The sequence below is a fragment of the Humulus lupulus genome, chromosome 2 (genome assembly GCF_963169125.1).
Source record: "Humulus lupulus chromosome 2, drHumLupu1.1, whole genome shotgun sequence".
NCBI classification, from domain to species: Eukaryota; Viridiplantae; Streptophyta; class Magnoliopsida; order Rosales; family Cannabaceae; genus Humulus; species Humulus lupulus.
The window spans coordinates 292,345,254-292,364,867 of NC_084794.1; the positions used below are offsets into that span (position 1 = coordinate 292,345,254).

General features: G+C 31.9%; 2 protein-coding genes across 3 annotated transcripts; one reads left to right on the forward strand and one right to left on the reverse strand.

Moving 5' to 3' along the window:
- Positions 1-734: 734 nt before the first annotated feature.
- On the reverse strand, positions 735-4,245 carry LOC133819794 (protein FAR-RED IMPAIRED RESPONSE 1-like). 2 transcript variants are annotated; one of them, XM_062253135.1, is made up of 2 exons: positions 3,988-4,245; positions 735-3,205 (listed from the first exon to the last, which is right to left on the reverse strand). In XM_062253135.1, the coding sequence occupies exon 2, from the start codon at positions 3,186-3,188 to the stop codon at positions 1,239-1,241; it is 1,950 nt and encodes a 649-aa protein (XP_062109119.1). In that variant the 5' UTR covers positions 3,189-3,205; positions 3,988-4,245; the 3' UTR covers positions 735-1,238. The 2 variants fall into 2 exon arrangements, with proteins under 2 accessions (XP_062109119.1, XP_062109120.1); XM_062253136.1 differs by having other exon boundaries at positions 735-3,218.
- A 3,401-nt stretch (positions 4,246-7,646) lies between these two features.
- Positions 7,647-10,832, forward strand: LOC133819795 (transcription factor FAMA). Its single transcript, XM_062253137.1, has 5 exons — positions 7,647-7,788; positions 7,910-8,008; positions 8,106-8,891; positions 9,382-9,873; positions 10,393-10,832. The coding sequence occupies exons 2-5, from the start codon at positions 7,985-7,987 to the stop codon at positions 10,477-10,479; spliced, it is 1,389 nt and encodes a 462-aa protein (XP_062109121.1). The 5' UTR covers positions 7,647-7,788; positions 7,910-7,984; the 3' UTR covers positions 10,480-10,832.
- Positions 10,833-19,614: the final 8,782 nt, after the last annotated feature.

Genomic DNA, 19,614 nt, shown 5'->3' on the forward strand with positions numbered 1-19,614 from the left:
TTCCTTGTTCAAAAAGCAATCGAGAGATCACTGTATCATGTGATCATTGAATTTTCTACAGCTTTTGAATAATATTTTTTCTATTGGAGACTTACTTAATCCACATTTCTTATGTCATGGTTTTGAGGAATATGGACTAATTATTATCATTTAGATACGGTGTGATGGCCAAGTATTCTACAAAGTACAAAGCTTCCTAGCTAAACACCCACTTTCTCAGATTGCTTTAGAAATAAGTACAGTATATCAAACAAAAAGAGCTCAGAATTCATCAAACAATGTTGGGTTTAGTTGAGGGAGAAGAAGAAAGAAAGATTAGCAAGAGGGGTCAATTTGATTTAGTAATATGACAGCAGCATATAGATATGGACAGAAAGCAGAGCAAAGAAGCAAACTTTTTTTTTTTTAACACCATTAATTACATCTGAAGAAAAAACTCAAGCAGTGAAGCTGACATTTTCATTCCAAATTAGATGGATGTCGTTAGAGAGAGCAAACAGGGATTTAAATAGCAAAACAGGAGTAAGAGAGAACCCATGAAGCAGATGATAGTGTGACAAAGAATAAGTACATGAAGAAAGACTAAGAAAGTAAGAATGACAATTTTTGTTTTTAGAAATATACATGGTCAGGTAGGTTTCTTGTTAATGCGTTGACATAGTCTAGTTTACAGCTGAGATTTCTGATAGCAGCTATAAATGACATTAAATAAGTGATCAACTTGGGAAGAAATGTCAGTGACAAACAAGGAAGACGAGACATGAATTACTTTAAAGAGACCAACATATTAATACATCTGCGTCAACACCAAAACAAGATCTCTTAAAAGCTAACATCTGTTTGAACAATATTTACAGTCACATGTCATCTAATATTCTCTTGCTTCTTAGCACCTGATATGATTCTGGACCATGCACATTTGCAGCAGCAAAAATCCAAAATCAGCGGTACAAGTGCAGATTAAAATTAGAGCAGATGTAAGCCATGCAGAAAATTGGAGAGGTAAGAAAGTTACCCCACCTCTGGTATTGCTGCTCCCGAGCATGAGCTCGTACCCTGATTTTGGCGTGTCTCACCGTTCTGATAATGCTAATCTTGACTCGAAGAAGGAAACTCTGATGCTAACCACTATCCAAAATGCATGAGAGTTTCCCAACTAGCAGTAGTTGATCTTGTGGAAATAGTGACAGGGATTTCTCGACCAGCAATGTCAGTTGCTACTTATCCCTCAAGTAGTCTCATTTTACTTTTGTCTGAATTTCATCTAACCAATTCCACAGCATCATCATCTTCTCATCAGAGACCACTGCAAAGTCGGCAACTTCGTCAAATTTCTTTCGTAGCTTATCATATCGTTGAGCCTCAAGATTGCTAGTCCAATCGTCATAATAACCAACCCTGACCCTTGTGTGACATCTTTTCAAATCCTTCCGCCATCGTGGTAGGATATACTTTTCTGGTACGTTTATAACTTCCATTTTCAAGAGAACTGAAATTGCATGCTTGCATAGGATTCCTTTAAATTCAAACAAACCACAACTACATTGAGCTTCACAATTCTCTGCGTTGAATCGAACATTGAAATGGACTTGTTTACGTTTATCTCCAACAAATATAACCTCAGAAACATCAAAATTTCCATCTTTATTGTCAGTACAAGAGACTTCACAATAAAGCTTCCCAGTCAGCTCCTTTTGGAATTCTTTGAACTTTGTATTGGTGTAAGCCACTTGAAATTGTTTTTCTATCTCAAAAAGGGTTACACATGGGATCCATGTACTAAAACACTGGAAATCTGCAAGGTGTTCCTTCTCTACCTTGTTTCTTAAAGCCTTGTCATATTGTTCAACAAATTGTTTTATTGTTGTTTTTGAGTTAACACACCCATCAAAGAAAGGAACAAAATTTTCATCACGTTGTGTGGTTGACATTCCCGCCCAAAAGGAGTCCTTTAGAAAGGCTGGAACCCAATGATTCCTTTCACTGTATAAGCTACTTAGCCATGGATTATCACAAAGATTCAAATCTTTAACAATTCTTTCCCAGCTTTCTTCAAATTCTTTCTTTCCTAAAGAATCATAAATAGCATCTTGCAGTGATATCTTTACTTGGTCATGCAATTTGAGACCCTCCAGCTTCTCTAGTAGTTTCTTCATTACCTGCCACAAACACCAACGATGTCTAGTATTGGGGAATACAGCATCAATTGCTTTTGTCATTGACTTGTGCTCATCTGTAATTATAACATTTGGAGCACGTCCAGACATACAGGCAAGCCATGTCTTAAACAACCATGTGAATGTAGTCGTATCCTCATTTGATAGCAATGCACATCCAAACAAGATGGATTGGCCATGATGATTCACCCCTGTGAAAGGTGCAAGAGGAATATCATACTTATTTGTCAAGTATGTCGTATCAAACGTAACCACGTCACCAAATTCTTCATACATCGCCCTACTGCGTGCATCAGCCCAAAATATATTCTTGATTCTAGCATCATCATCCATATCCATCATATAAAAGAAATTTGAATTCTTAATTTGCATACGAACAAAATATTCCTGGATTGCTTTAGCATCTCCTGCAAATAGTTGTAGTCCACTTCCTTTCTCAAAATAACTCATGCAGTCATTTTCTAGCACTGTGACATTATCAAAGGCCCCAGTGTCCACTGATTGATAATTGATTATCACACCATTCGCTGTTTGATCACTCGGGGCAAGTTTTCTACGCACACCAATAACTTTTTCTCGATTGCATAAATAAAACTGTGATTTACTTGGACTCAATTCATGATTATGCTCAAGTGCAACAGAATTAACCTTACACTTTCCATCTTCAAGTATTGTAGCATTGATCCTGGCCTTGCACTCAATTCTTGTTAGTGGATTCGGAGTTAGGTAATTCTGCTTATGAGATATTGACTTCCCTGCACGAGAACACGAAAAGCACACAAATTTTGATTTCCCATCCATTGAAGAACGTGATGTTTTCTTCTTAACTCCAAAACCTTCTTGTCTCCCATATTGCCTGTAGTACTCATAAAGGGCATCTGATGAGTCAAAAGACATGCCAGTTTCAGGTGGTTTCACAATCTCGTACAGTCCAAATCTTTTATCCATCTCATGCTCATCCAAAGCTTCTTTGCTACTTACATCTTCAAATGAAGAATCAACCTCTTTCATTCTAAATGCCTCGGTGACTGGATCACAAAACTAAAAATAGATTAAGATAAGAAGTAAAAAGAAAGAACAAACAAGTTACTTAGAACATAAGAACACGCCAAAGATGAGTACTAGGAAGCTATAAGAATATGGCACAAATTAATCGGGAACAAATTGAAACTTAAGTTTGGTGCAAACCCAAACTAACAATACCGATTCTATCCCATAGTAAAGGTTAGAACATTTTGATCAGTACCCTTAAAAGCTATGGCAAAATAACTTTTATTGTTGAAAAGAACAATTCCAGCCAGAATAAAGCAAAACTCCATAAGTTTTCTGTACACCCCTAACCTGATATAAATATATATCCATAACCATGAGAATGACCTCATAGTCCATCCTAACTCCAAAAACCACTTAATCTTCTCCACAGTCGCACTTTCCATATAAAACAGGAAAACAAACCAAATAGCTCAATTGGGTACCATGAAAACATTCAAAACATAAGCCTAATATCACCTTATTAGTGGCATCATTAAAATCCAGTACTGAACCTAAAAAGGGTTACACGCTCAAGTACCAGTACGAAAATATAAATTCGTACACAAAACTCAATTAATACAACCCATTACTCAAATACCAAAAAAATTAAAAATTAAAAGTTCATCATCTTCATCAAAACCCAAAAGATTCAAACTTTAACAAAAAAAAGAAAAGAAAAAAAACGCACACATTCCAATATGGGTATGATCTCAAACGAAAAATGCAAGCTCGTAAACAGCAAAACAAAATCAAAATACTCAGAAAAACCAATACATACCAATAAAAACAGCTCCTTTGGACCGAGTTCAACTGTACCAGAAATTAGACCTCAATCGCGAAAGAAGCTCGATTTTGGCAGAGAAGAAGACGAATTGAGAAAAATTCGAGGTTAAGATCACACATGAAGAAATTTTTTCCGGGAAAATGTTGTTGGGATTGAAATTTCTCAAGATTGCACAGATTTTGAGAAGACCGCCGGAGAGTTAACGGTGGAAGACGGGGGTATTAAGGAAAGAAAGAAAGAAAGTTTGGGTATTAATTCTAATTATGACTTACCTACTAATTACTAACATTTTGTCTGATTTTTATGACGTGGCATACTCAGAGAGTAAGGCCCATATGGAATTTTTTCATAAATTTGTCCTTGGGGTTAAAGTGCAATTTTCTATAATTGTCAAAACCAAAGTACACTTTTTACGTGTTTAGTGAATATTATATTTTATTTAGTTTGGTTATGGATATTTTTAGGAGAAATATTTTTTTTTTTTAAGTTATTTTTCACTTTATTCTAGTCTTGATAAGTCTTTGCAAATTATCATTTGTCACTTTAGAGCTGGTCGAAATTTTAAATAATTTAAATAAGAGGTATTTTGTAAATAATTGTCAAAAGTAGGATAAAATAGATAATGATATCTGCACTTAATATATGCACTTTAATATTACATATGACGTGATAGTTTAGTTTAGTCAATCACATTTATCAAAATTAGAATTTATTGTTTTAAAAAGCAGTGTCACGTTACTGTGTATAATATTAAGTGAATATTTGAGGTGTATATATCAATACATTGACAATATATATATAAATATATTCTTTGTGTTTGTGATATATGTTATAACATTATGTTACATTAAGAAACTTTAGTTCAATTCAAATCCTAAAAAATACAAGGCCAATTGACAATACTAACAAGAAGATGATTACTATCATATGAAAAAATAATTGCATTTGTAATTAAGAGAGATGATCTTCCTCATTAATAATCAATATGTAGCCACCCAAACGCAAAGTTTGCCCCCACAATTTAATTGCATTTTATCATTATAAAGTTTAATTGAGTGCAGAATATATATACATAATGTTTTTGTTGGCCACTAACTAAATAAGTGCTTAGCATTTTTGTATTTGAATATAATATATATATATATATAATAGATATAAACAATATATGTTTGTTTAGTTTTATTTATAGAATTTATTAATTATTTTTATTAAATTTATATTATTATCATATCAATTTTAAATAAACAAACAATATTATATATAAAAGAATAACATAATATGAAAAATTAAACCAAAATATTGTTTATGATTTTTTAGAATACATATAATATAATATGATAAATTTTTTAAACATAAATCATAATTTTTTTAATAAAATTAAGATGATGTATTATATATATTATTATAATGATATTTTATAATAATATAAGTATTAAATATCTAGTATTAAGTTATAATAAAATTGTTTTATAATATTTAAATTCATATTAATATAATTAGTAAGAAAATAAGATTATATATTATTATTGTAATAATATTTTATAACATTATTAATTGTTATAAAATAAGACCCATATTTTTAAGAATAAATAGTATTTTTGCTCCCCGAACTATGATCACTGTATGATTGTGCCCCCTGAATGATTCACAATGTTAAAAATTCCCCTTGAACTATGCACGTTACTAAAATATGAGACTTCTGGTAGATTTCATCCTATGTGGCTAACAAATTGATGATGTAGGATTTTATCTGTTGATGTGATATGCCATATGTAGAATAATTATCAATTTTGCCTATCGAACTTTGACCACTACCAAATTATACTCCTTTTATACAAAAATATATTTTTTCTTAAAAATAATAATTAAATCCTTAATAAATAAAAATTTCAATTATCAACAAATAATTATTTTTTTTACAATATTAATTAAAACTATTTTAGAATGAGCATTTAAAATAAATATTAAAACAAAGAAAAAACTTTTAATTAAAAAGGTGGACGAAAGACTTAAATAAAAAATTTAAATTTACGAGGAGGAGGACAAAGGGGAAAAAGCTTTGTTTTAGGATTTTTTTAAAAAAAAATTATATTAAAATATATTTATTTTATATTATAAAAGAAAAGAAAAAGTAAAACAAAAGTTATTTGCTATTAATTAGATTTTTATTTTTGAGTATTTGAATTTTATTTAATTAATTTGAAACTTTAAGTTTTACATATTTTCTTAATCTTTTAATTTTTTTTTTTTAATTTTTAAGGATTTAATTATCATTTTTTTAAAGAAAAAAATTAAATTAGTCTTAATAAAAATGGTACAATTTGGTAGTGGTCAAAGTTCAGGGGACAAAATTTCTAATTATTCTACACATGACACTGCCACATCAAGAGACAAAATGCTACATCATCAATCCGTTAGCCACCTAGGACGAAATCTAACAGAAGTCTCATATTTTAATAACGTATATAGTTCGAGAGAATTTTTAATATCACGAATCATTCAGGGGCACGATCATACAGTGGTCATAATTGGGAGACAAAAATATTATTTATTCTTATGTATGGGTGACTCGACATGACATATTTTTACTAAAAACACAAAAAAGTAGGTCGGACAGGCACAAACATTTCCTCCTCCTCCTCCTCCGCACATGGTGCACACGGCCACAGTGCTATGGCCCTTTGAGAGAGTGAAAGTTACTAGCTAGAATTGTATGTTTTGGGCCTGAGTTTGAAGATTACTAGCTAGCATTGTATATTTTGGGCCTTTATGGGCTTTATTTGTTGTTTATTAGGCCGCAAGTAACGCAGTAGTAGTGTTGCATGAAGCTAAGCTAGCCCAGTTGTTACGGGCCTGATAATTTTGGGCTACAAGTAACTCAGCCCATCCCATGTTTACCTTCACGTGAATGTTTTACCTTTATTTTATTTTATAAATACACAATTTTATTGTTACTTTTTTATTATTCTTATTTAAAAAAAAATACCCCATCAAATTTTCAAAAATATAATTTTCAATGTTTCATAATTTAAAAAAACAAATTAAATCATCTCAATAGACTAACAAAAATAATATATATCATAACAACTAAATATAAAAAAAAAAAAAAAAAACATAAAAACAACTTGAAAATAATAAAAAAGATAACAGTACAAATGTAAAAATTTCCTTAAAACGGAAAAATTAATATTTTATGTAAAAATATCAATGTTTTACTCTTATTTTATTAACCTCTAAGCTTGCTCATAGTATTTTCTTTCGTATTTATTCAAGGATATACAATTAATACTTAGTAACTTCAAATTTAATAATTCATTTAATGGGTTGAACTTTAAAGTAGCCATGATCACGAGATCAAATTTGAAAAAAAAAAAAAGAAAATCTCATACAAGAAAACGAGAGATTAATTAATTAAAAGTCAATAAATAAATGAACCAAAAAAAAAGTGACTTTACTACGTGAAGGAGATGCAAGTTCATTCTAATAAATCTTGAAAAGTTGAAAGTTCAATTCAAATGATAAATAAATTAATTAATAGTAGAGTAGTCACGGTGGGTAGGGAAGAGCGTTGTTGGTCTGTGATACACTTAAATAAAAAGGTGGTGAAAAAAGTGACTCTAATTGACCGTGAAAATGTCACCTCTAAATTTAATCCCAATTTGGCTCCTCTCTCTCTCTTTTGCCCATTTCTTATTCATATAAGTCATAGTACTTTCACCGACGACGAGTCTAGCTCTGAGTTCTTGATTTTCATCACTAATCTCTCGATCTCTCTCTTCATATTTTTTTGTTCAGGTAATTGTTTTGTCTCAATAATGAACCCCATATTACATAGATTATTTTGTCAGAACATATAATAATTAAGTCTTTCATTTCATGTATTATATATATATATATATATAATCGTGCGTTTCAGACTGTACGTTTCAAGATCAGGTCCCAGAAAGACCCACCAAAGCTTGTCCTTACGTGAACAAAAACACGTATATAAATGGAGAAAGAAAACAACTACTCGGTACTCAAACACACACACATTTCTTCTTCTTCTTCTTCATAGAGATTAATAATTAGACATGTTTTGCTTTGAGTTACCGAGTTATTATTCGTTACAGGCTCCGATGGCGCCTAGTTTTTCTTCGCTGGATTACACCATCGACAATCACCAGTTCATGAAGTCCCACATCGACGAGACATCATCAGAGGCAGGAGCGGATCAAAACGTCGACGACGGCAGATTAATGGTGAATTACTTGCTCAACATGAACAACGTCAACAACAACAACAACAACAGCAACAGTAGCTCTCACCACAACCAACAATTGAGTTTCGCAGATGTTATGCAGTTCGCGGATTTCGGACCCAAGCTGGGTCTGAACCAAACCAATATTCCAGCAGAAGACGACGACGACGACGAAGAAGAAGATCATCGTCATCACACGGGTCAACCCGGGAGTAACATGGTCGACCCGGTTTACTTTCTCAAGTTTCCGGTGTTGAACGACAAGAATAGTAATATGATGGTTCAGCAGGATCAGAGCCAGTCTATAATAAACGACGTCGTTCGATCGTCGCAGGCTGCTGCTGCTGCGGGAAACGACGTCGTTGGTCTGAAGGATCAATTAGATCACGATGACGACGATGATGATCATGATGATGATGGTTCAATGCACCTTCAGTTTTTGGGTGAAGATCTTCAGAGTAAGAACCCTAGTTCCGAACCCAATAATAATAATAATAATAACAAGAACAAGAGGAAAAGGCCGAGGACTGTTAAGACCAGCGAAGAAGTAGAGAGTCAACGAATGACTCATATTGCGGTTGAGAGGAACCGAAGGAAGCAAATGAATGAGCATCTCCGAGTGCTCAGATCTCTCATGCCCGGCTCCTACGTTCAAAGGGTACGTATATATATATATATATATATATAAAAATATACCTTTTCATAACACTTCTACTATTTTTGCTATAATATGTAGACTAATTAACATTTATGTGTTTATTGATCAGATTTATTGTAGTGTCTATTGCCATTTTATGTTTTTGAATGACTTTCATGACAGAATATATAGATCTTGGTTATATAATTATAATCAGGTGATATTTGGTTGGAGTAATGAAATGTTCTAGTTAAATGAACCAATTTTTTTTTTTTGTTTGATTTCAATTTTAGAGTATTGAAATATATATTGTTCTAATGAAAAGTTGATTCCAATTCAATTCTATTTATATTACTTTTCTCATTTTTATTATTTTTATTTTTATTTCCTCTAACCAAACGTGTTTTATGTATGTTGGTTGAACATTTTGGTGTCTCAATGGAACACTAAAATTAGATGAAAATCTTCTAGTTATTTTCATGAAAATGAATAAAATTGGTGTATGTGTTAGGGAGATCAAGCGTCAATAATTGGAGGAGCGATAGAGTTCGTGAGAGAATTAGAGCAACTTCTTCAATGTTTGGAATCACAAAAGAGAAGAAGATTAGTAGGAGATCAAGCTCCAGCTGCTGCAGGGAGACAGCAACTCGGAGCCGATCAGGGCGGCGGCACTGGAGGTGGCCCCGGTGCAGTTGTTCCAGGAACACCGGGGTTCTTTCCTCCTATGCCGCTCCCCAATGATCAGATGATGATGAACAATAAGTTTGTGGCGGACTTCGAAACCGGTGGCGGGCTCCGCGAAGAGATGGCGGAAAGCAAGTCGTGCTTGGCGGATGTTGAGGTGAAGTTGCTAGGGTTTGATGCCATGATAAAGATTTTATCACGACGAAGGCCTGGACAGCTTATTAAGGCCATTGCAGCTCTTGAGGACTTGCAGTTTAATATTCTTCACACTAATATTACCACCATTGAACAGACTGTTCTTTACTCTTTCAACGTCAAGGTATATATAATTTTTTTATATATATAAATAAATATTTGGGGATTTCGGCTTTCACTTTAACATTTACTGGTGGGGCTCTTAGTGTTCTCGACTCGTGAAACCGGTGGGGCTCTTAGTGTTCTCGACTCGTGAACAGTTTTCGACATGATTTTTTTTTTATGACCGGTGTATATTGTAGCTATTTAGAGCATCTTGCAAATTTTCAGAAAATTTCGAATAGTTTACAGTACCGATAACTAAGTTCAAACATGTTATTGCACGAGTGACTAATTTTTTGTATGCGCGTGAAAAACAACATATTTGAACCTAGTTTTCAGTACGGTAAACTATTCAGAATTTTCTGAAAATTTGCAGATGCTCTAAACTACTATAATATACATGGTCATAAAAAAAATCGTACCGAAAAATGTTGACAGGTCGAAAAATACAAAAAACATCAACCGGTAGATCTTAAAGTGAAGCCCGCATAAATATTTTACATATAATCTTTTTTTATTGATGTGATGATTTATGTAACAGGTTACGAGTGATTCGAGGTTCACTGCAGAAGACATAGCTGGCTCGGTTCAGCAAATATTTAGTTTTATTCACGCAAACAGCTTGTGATATCATATATATATATATATACACATATATAATATGATGATGATGAACAAGCTTTTATATAGCTGCAATATTTATCTAAATTTCATCACTGTCCAATATTGGTGTATAATGCTCATATATGAATCTTATATTATAATTAGTTATTAATTTCCTCCTGGAAATAATATGGAGTATTAATTCTGTATTTTTTTTTCCTGAAAAAGAGAGACAAAATTTACTAGCAATATAGCTAAGTGATGATTATGAATCATGATCAACAAAAAAAATGTATGTATACATTTTTGTAATATATAAATTCATTATTTCATCATACCACCACATTTATGCAATGTGATTTAATATTTTGTTGTTAATTAGTAGTAGCACTTAATTTATAATAGCGCTCTTAATGGATATGTTTTCCTCTATACTTCAAAATATATATCAACAAAACTATATTTTTTTTCTTTTACATCAAACCATACATCAGCATCTTTATTTTTTTTCTATATTTTCTATACATCATTTAAATATTAATTTTTTATTCATTAAAATAATAGAAAAAGAGAGATAAACAAAGAGAAAAAATAAAATATAATTATAACGGAGGGAGAAAGAAAGAAAAAACAATAAAATATTTTTGAAAAAAAGCTAAACATTCTCGTGAGGTATAATAGATATGTGTTTTGGCTCACCCGTTAAAGTGTAATTTTTCTTTGTTTCTTCAAAATTTTGAAATAAAATGAGCTATTTAGATCATTCTATTCAGTGTGTTCTAATAATATAATTATTATTAGTAGCACAAATATTCCCACTTACTTAAATTGACATGTCAAGAGTTTTGTTGAATTTATACACTATAATTCAACATATTAAAGCTATAATTACTCACCATATACTTATGGTGTATAATAGCACTTCGCAGAAATGGCCAAAAATATACATTATTAGGCACAAATGAGCTAACTAGCTAGGAAAGCAGCACATGGTAGGTAGTGTAAGCTTTATACATATAAGATACGATCTCTATGATCTCTCTTTGTACGAGAATGGGGACAAAGACTAGCACTACTCAGATCAAATTTGTATCTATCTTCAAATAAAAACAATGATATTATTGAGTTTACACATATCACACACATCCATATATATATAAATATATATATATCATGAGGTGCATATACATATATGGGGGAAGTCAACGAGCTGTCCGGCCCCGGCGACGGTACTATCCTGGTGAAGGTCGTTGACTCTTGTCAGCAATAACTATTGATTTTGGTATTATTATTATTATTATTATTATTATATTTCTTCCCACCAAGTCATGTTTGGAGGGTCCCAAAGCTCTCTCATTTGGATTGGAAGATTAGGAAAAAAAAAAGCTTCAATTAGACTCTTAGGGTTGAAAAACGAAGATGATAACATAACTGTGTAAATGTCCCTTTTTTTTTTTTATTTTGTAGTAAAATAACATAATTATCTCTTTAATATTACATATTATTAAATATGTCATTAAATAAATTATTATTTTATTCTAAATATTTTAATATTATGGTATATGTATATTAATTTTGTTTAATTGATTTTTTTTTCGTTTTTTATGGGTTGTTGAATGATATACTATGCCACAAAATATATATACTGAGTTGAAAAATAATATACTATCAAAACTTACAAAATTATTACTAAAAAATGTATATACTATGCTAACAAAATTATATTCTACCATTAAAATGTATATACCATGATACAAAATTATATACTACCACTATGTATATAATAAAATAGAAACTAAATATCACAAAAAAATATATATATATATATATACCATACCACAAAAAACATATACACTAATTGGAAAATAATATACCAACAACCTATAAAAAACTTAAAAAATCAATTTAACTTTAAAATAAAGACTAATTAAACAAAACTAATACTCATATATCACTATATTAAAGTCATACAGTCCTAAATAAATTATAAAAAATAACAATTTAGGTAATCAACATTGTAAAATGATCATTTATCTACTATTTTAAAAATGAGGACATTAGCTTCTTGATGCCTTTATTTTGAATTATTTCCTATAATTTCTCTTTTAACTTTTCATAGGGTTTCGGGTCTGAACCGAACTCGTTTTCAACGCATTTCAAAACTCGAACTCGGGTCGGATTTAATCTGAATCTAATAGGTTTTCCCAAAAAAAATGGATTTTTGGGTTGCGAGTCACATTGATTTTATAATTTTGAGAGTTTTTTAGGTCAAATATTCACACTTCAATCATGTATATATATATATATATATGTATAATATATAGATACATATATGGTCATATTTTGTCACTTTTTGAAATACATAAATGCTGGTGAGGGGTAATGTCGTTGACCCATGATGTGATCCTAATTGTATTATTGTTTTCTTTATTGATCTCTACACTCACAATATGACAAGCTTTCAAAAAGACTTAATATTTGTATGTATATATATATATATATATAGATTCTTCTATATGAACTGTCATTTTTGTCCACATGCATAATAGAAATATATTATTCCATGCCAAGCCAGCAAAAACTTTTGACCCCAACTTTGTTGTAATTATAGTTTTATCATTGGCTTACTATGATATGCTTTCCTCTCAACTCTACAATTTATTAATTAGTTATAGTTTGATCCTTTGTTAAGTTGTGTTAGTCTCTCACCGTGGAAACTTAATACTATTTATAAAAGCATAAGATATTCAATTTATTATTAATTAGTTTTGAAAATTGTTAAAAAGTAAAATCATTAATTAGTTTTGAGAATTATTAAAAAGTATAAATGATATCCAACACTACAAAAAAGTAACATAATGTTATTGGTGTAATATAATATCTGGTCGTCTCACATATTTTAATTTAATAAGAATTATGAGATATCACTAAACAATCATATGATGCTATTTCATGTGGTGTTGGGTACCTTAAAATATATCAAATAACAACACTCATTAATTTTGAGATTCAATTTCATGCTTCTTACCACGCACATCATTCTACTTTCTAACCCGCATTCTATATTTTAATAAAGTTGTTGACATGTGGTTATTTTTCTTAGTCTCGATGTTTGAAGATTTTATTTGAAGAATATAAATTCTTCTACAAGTGTAGAAAAACAAAAATTAAAGTTTTAATTTGATTTGCTATTTTTATTTTTATATTTGATATTTTAATTATTCTTGAAAGAAGAATTTGTTTTACCTAGACAAGGCACTACTACAAAGTGGTGAAATCTAGTCATTTTGGGATGTCGGTCAATAGCGTTGACTGATGCTACTAATTTAATGTGGAAAAAAAAGTGTTATTATTTAGATCATTGATGTCCATAATTTTGTTTCTCTATAAACGGCTTTAGTGTATCACTAACACCGTTAAATAGCTCATAGACGTTAACTAGCTACTAAAACTATGAAGTTAAAAAATGACTACATATTTATTTGTTTAATTAATTCTAATTGAATATATTGAAATTTAGTACTTAATATATAGAGTGTTGTTATTTGGCACTTTAAAGTGTTTAACACTACATATAGTGACACTTTGTGCTCGGTTAGTGATACCTCATAATACTTATTAAATTTAAATGTGTGGAATGTGATATTGGATTGCATCAATAACGGTATATTACCTTCTTGTAGTATTAGACACTTTGTGGCGTGCCTGAGATGGGTGAAGCCCAAGACAAATAAAGAAAACAATTGTTATTTTTCTAAAATTTGGGAGCTCTTTAGGGTGGGGCCCTAAGCGTGGGCCTAGCCCGCCTATACTCAAGCACGGCTCTGTGGTCACCGGTGGTGTTTGATGTGGAGGCTAGGTGTTGTGGGAACATGAATGTCAAATGCAATTGCTAAAATTACTTTTAATAGTTTGGGAGTTTGTGTTTCAAGAGTTCCATTTTGTAACTTGATTTAATGATACTTTTGAACTCTTCAAACACTCGAGTTTCACATTTACTTAATCCAAATACCCTTAATTTTACTTCCACCAAACCCAACCTCCATACCAAACATACTTTAAGATATCAAATTATCTTTTTCGAGAGTGAACTCATATGCAAAAGTACATCTGATTTAAGTATATAATATATATAGGACAATTCTTCTATAGGAGTTTCACTTTAAGTCCTAGCGGTAAGGTTCTCAGTATTTTTCGACCTGTGAACAGTTTTCAGCGCGATTTTTTTTTTATGACCGTGTATATTATATAGCTATTTAGAGCATCCTGCAAATTTTCAGAAAATTCTGAATAGTTTACAGTACCGAAAACTAGGTTCAAACATGTTGTTTTCCACGTGCATAAAAAAAATTAGTCACGCGTGCAATATGTTTGAACCAAATTTTCGTTATTGTAAACTATTCAGAATTTTCTGAAAATTGCGCTGATGCTCTAAATAGCTACAATATACACAGTCATAAAAAAATCGCGTCGAAAACTATTCAAAAATCGAGAACACTAAAAGTCCTACCAGTAAGACTTAAAGTAAAGACCCAGTAAAAAAATTGTCCAAGATATTTATATGCACGTTGCTATATAAAATAAGCATGCGATGATCAGAAATAAATGTAAGAACTGTGGTCAAATGTGTAGGGCTAAATGTATAGTAGTACTGTCATGATCTGAGGAGTCTTGATTTGTTTGGTTACTTCTGAATTGTTCTAGTCAAATAATTCACTGATTTTTCTTTTCTTTTTCTTTAAGTCGTAGCTTATTTCTGTCCATATATTTGTGGTAAGACAAGACCTAATATTAATGCATGTATCATAAGCTAAGGAGAAGACAAAGCTCTGAATTTTTGTGGGAAGAAAAAACAAATAATTAAATGAAGTTGACATTTTCAATTTTCAAAATAATTAAAGACCCTAGAAGAATTTTTTTTTTTTAAAGTTAACAGACGAATTAAGAAAACTCAGTAGAGGAAAAAAAAATGACAAATCCAAACTACAGGATCAATAAATAAAATAGAAACATATGACAAAAATATCAGACCTAAAAGTGATTAACAAAACCTTACTAATTTATTCTTTTAGGACAAAAAGCTTCCCTAGCAAGAATTTTCATTCATTTATTCCCTGCTACTTTTGCCACTATCAGTATATATATAACAAAATATAGAAATAGTGACATTTTTATCAGTAGCATTTATATAAAAAAATGTTGCAATAATAATATTTTACTACTGTATTTAATTAGTAACATTTATTAAATATATCATAATTCGAGTATTTGAGTGATATCTGATAAGAAAAAATGTTACTAATTTAATTGTAGTAGTATTTACAAAATGTCACTGAAATATATCTGATGACATTGAAAAAATGTTATAAAATATTGGATATAATAACATTTTAAAATATTGTTATAATTATTTTTTAATGATTTGTTAATTGTCAAAACTTTTAGTGGCATTGTAAAATTGTCACTCATTTTCTTTTCTTTTTTTTAATTTGTTTTTATTTTACAAATTTGCAATAAGAGTCTATACATAATTTGACAAATATAATATAATTTTTTAAGCTTAATCAATTTCATAAATTTAAAAGTAACTAAATAAATATTAGCATATAATTATAATATAATTTTAGAATACATAAAATTTGAACTTTATATAAATTATTAAAGCAAATAAAATTTATAGAAATCTATGTAAAATATATATTATAGTAGGAAATAAAACTATAATTACTGATCTTTATCCATTTTTCATTTGCATAGAACGATATTGTTATATCAATTATTATGTCTTTGCATATTTGTCGTAACTAAACTAATATCTTTCTTACCTTTCCAAACAAAAAAAACTATGGGCATGTTTTTAAATTTAGATCAATATCGCAATTGACTCTTTGATAACTTGACCAATTATCTTTAATTGTTTTATGATAGTTCTAAAAATAAATCGAGCTATTATTAACCTTCAATTTTGTTTTCTTAGATCTTTACTACTAAGAGACCAATTGTGATTGCTTTTGGCTCATTAGTGACATTTAATATAAATTATGAAAAATATATAAAAAAAAAATGAATTCAATCATAAAGGGTGTTTTTAAATGTTTAAAAAAATAAAAATAATAATATAATAGTAACAATATTTACTTCAACAACTAGAGGTACCATATATTTTGGACCTTTGGACCAAAGAAAAAACAAGAACAAAAAATGCCACTTGGGCCATAAAAAAGCTGATATGAATATTCAAAAAAATAAAAGAAGTATATGTATTAATTGTTACACCTAAGAGGGCAATATATATAGGCTAAAACAGAAGCCCAAGAATAAAACATAGCCCAACAACTAACTAACAAACCAAAAGGTTAAAACAATAGAATAAAAACTCAAGTCGATAAAGATGTGTATTTTTGTTACTCCATGTAGCGACCCAAATTTGCTAATAAGGCTTGGAGCCTTGATTAGTGTGTCTGGAGGGCAATAATTGTTATACTGTATTAATTTAAGTGAATTTAATGAATATGTGATTAGAGTGCATGTTTAGGCGACTAAATATGCATGTGGGCCCCGTTTGGTTGTTAGGCATAATTGTAATTTTAGCCCGATGAGGGCATAAATGTAATATATGTGATAATTATGATATAATGGTAATATATTTGTGATGCACGTTTCGAGACGGTCCTAGAAAGCTATTCCGCTTAAAGTCACAACGGGATTTTATACCCGGCTCGTGAGGAGCCTCGGGGTATCTCGGGATTATTATAAATTTAGTTGGGGACTTTTAATTAATGGTTAATGGTATTTTAGTAACTTGGGTAACTATAGGTAACTCTTGAGGTGTTATACCCAGATTTCGAGCCATGTTAAATGTAACCTTGAAAGCTGGATTCGCAGCGAATGAACTCGTAAAGTCTGAAGTATGTTTCAAGACTAGACATCGAGCCTGCGAAGCTGAGACGACTTCGAATATGGTGGCCTCGAAATCCACACGATCTCGAAGGGTAGCACCCAAGATGCATCTATCCTTAGGGATGACCTCGGATCAGGGTTCCGAGCCTGACACGCGTACGATCTCGAAAGCCATGTGACCTTGGGAGATGTCATTAGCTCGAAAGTTGATGAAAGACCTGGGAGAATACGACCTTGGAGATATATGATAATAACCTTGAGCATCTTCGAGTGTTGTCCGTAAGAAACGTGGACTACATTTATTATTGTAAATCCCCTAAAATCATGGGATATTATTTGATTAGTTATACGCCCCTGGTCTTCAGGGGACGTTTCCTTTTATATCGGATTACAGGCATTTAAAGTCATTTAATTTATTTGCAAATAAAGGGTAACTACCCAAAATATGTGGGATAGTATTCTGCAATCTTCTCTATATATAGAGAAGTCATACACCATTGTAAAGGACGGAATTTCTGTATCTGGAGAGAAAACTCTGAAGAATTCATCCTTGAAGAATTTTCAGAGATCATCTTGAGCTTAATAAAAAAGACTCGTGGACTAGGCAAATTTAACTGCTGAACCACGTAAAAATCGTGTTTTGTATTATCATATTTATATTGGCCATCACTGTTTATTGTTTACGTGCTCTTCTTTCACTGTTGGCGAAAAATGGCGTCAACATGAGGATAGTTACTTTAAGTGTGGAAGTGGTATTTTTGCAAGGGATTAAGGAAAGGACTAAAGTGCCTTGAGGGTTAGTTAGAGACTAAAATAAAAATGAGGGTAGTTGGATAATTAGGCTTCAGGAAGGGATAACCTTGGCTGAAGGATAGTCACTCACATTTTTCTACACTTAGACAAAATTCAAGAATTCTGATGAATGTTTGAGAAGAAGCAAGAAGGAAAGGAAGAAGGGGTCTAGGGCTGAGATTGGAGCTGAGTTTCTTGAGATCAAGGAAGGAGTTCAAAGCTGAGTTTGGGGCAGCTAGAGTCAAGCTTAGGCCAAGATTTGTCCAGAGGTAAGGCATCATCTCTGAATTTTAGTTTCTTGCAAGTTTGATTTTGGAGATTAGGTTGAATATTGAAAGCTGGGTTTTGGCTTAGCAATTGTAGAATTCAGCTAGAGAATCAAAGGGTGTCAAGCTTGGAAGTGGATTTGGTTGTGGCTCAAGGTCGAATTCCATCTTGAGGTATGAATTCCATGCATATTTGAAAGTTTTTATCTGGTATGATTTAAGATTTTTAAAGGGAGGTTTAAGTTTTGAAAGGTTGGGTTTAAGTTTCTGAAGTTTTAAATCAAATTATAAATTGTAGGTTTGATTGTGTGTTTGAGCTGGTTGATGATGTTTTTGAGTTGTTAAATGGTTTATTTGGGGATTTTGAATTGAATTTGGGACTTAGGTATGCATTGGTATTGGTTTGGGAGTGTTTTGGCTCGGGGAAAACGTTGGGAGAAACCCAGATTTCTAGGTTTGCGAAGGGGCTTCGCGGCCCTGTTATTCTGCATCGCGGCGCTAGGCATCTTCAGGGGAAGGGAGCCTTTCTGGGCGCCGCGGCCCTCATTGGATGGCGCCGCGGCGCTAGGCCATTTCTGGGCAGGGGAAAATTCAATTTTTAGGCTTTTGCCTAAGGGGCTCCGGGGACGCTTCTGCCACCTTGTGTGGGGATCCGGGAGGTCCCGAGAGCTCGGGATTGGATTCGAGAGATGTTTTTAAAATGGTTAGTAATGGGGGTGCTATTTATGTTTTCTGACTAGGTTCTCGGTGAGGCTCGGATTAGAGGACCGTGCTCAAGGGTTCAGTGCTCAAGAAGCTCGAGACACAGGTAAGAAAGTTGTTGTACCCATAGAGCAGGGCAAGGCCCATAGTTGTGTTGCAGGGCACGGTCCTATGTGATTATGTGTTGGGTGTAGCCCATTGATTATGTTAGTATATGTTTAATTTATGTTTTAATTATGTTGTGTATGCATATATGTGAATAATCGGCAAGGGCCGAGAACGGCGAAGGCCGGGAACGGCAAGGGGCCGGGAGCAGTGCGAGCTACCAGGGTGAGACCCTAAGGGATACCTGGGATATCCTTACGGTGTAGACCGCAACTCAGGGATTGGTAAAGTGCCTGAGACGGCATGGTCGTATGTGTTTAGCTTGTTGACAAATTGGTTATATGCTAAATGGTTCATATGCATATGTTATCTGTTTATATGGAGTTTTCTTGCTG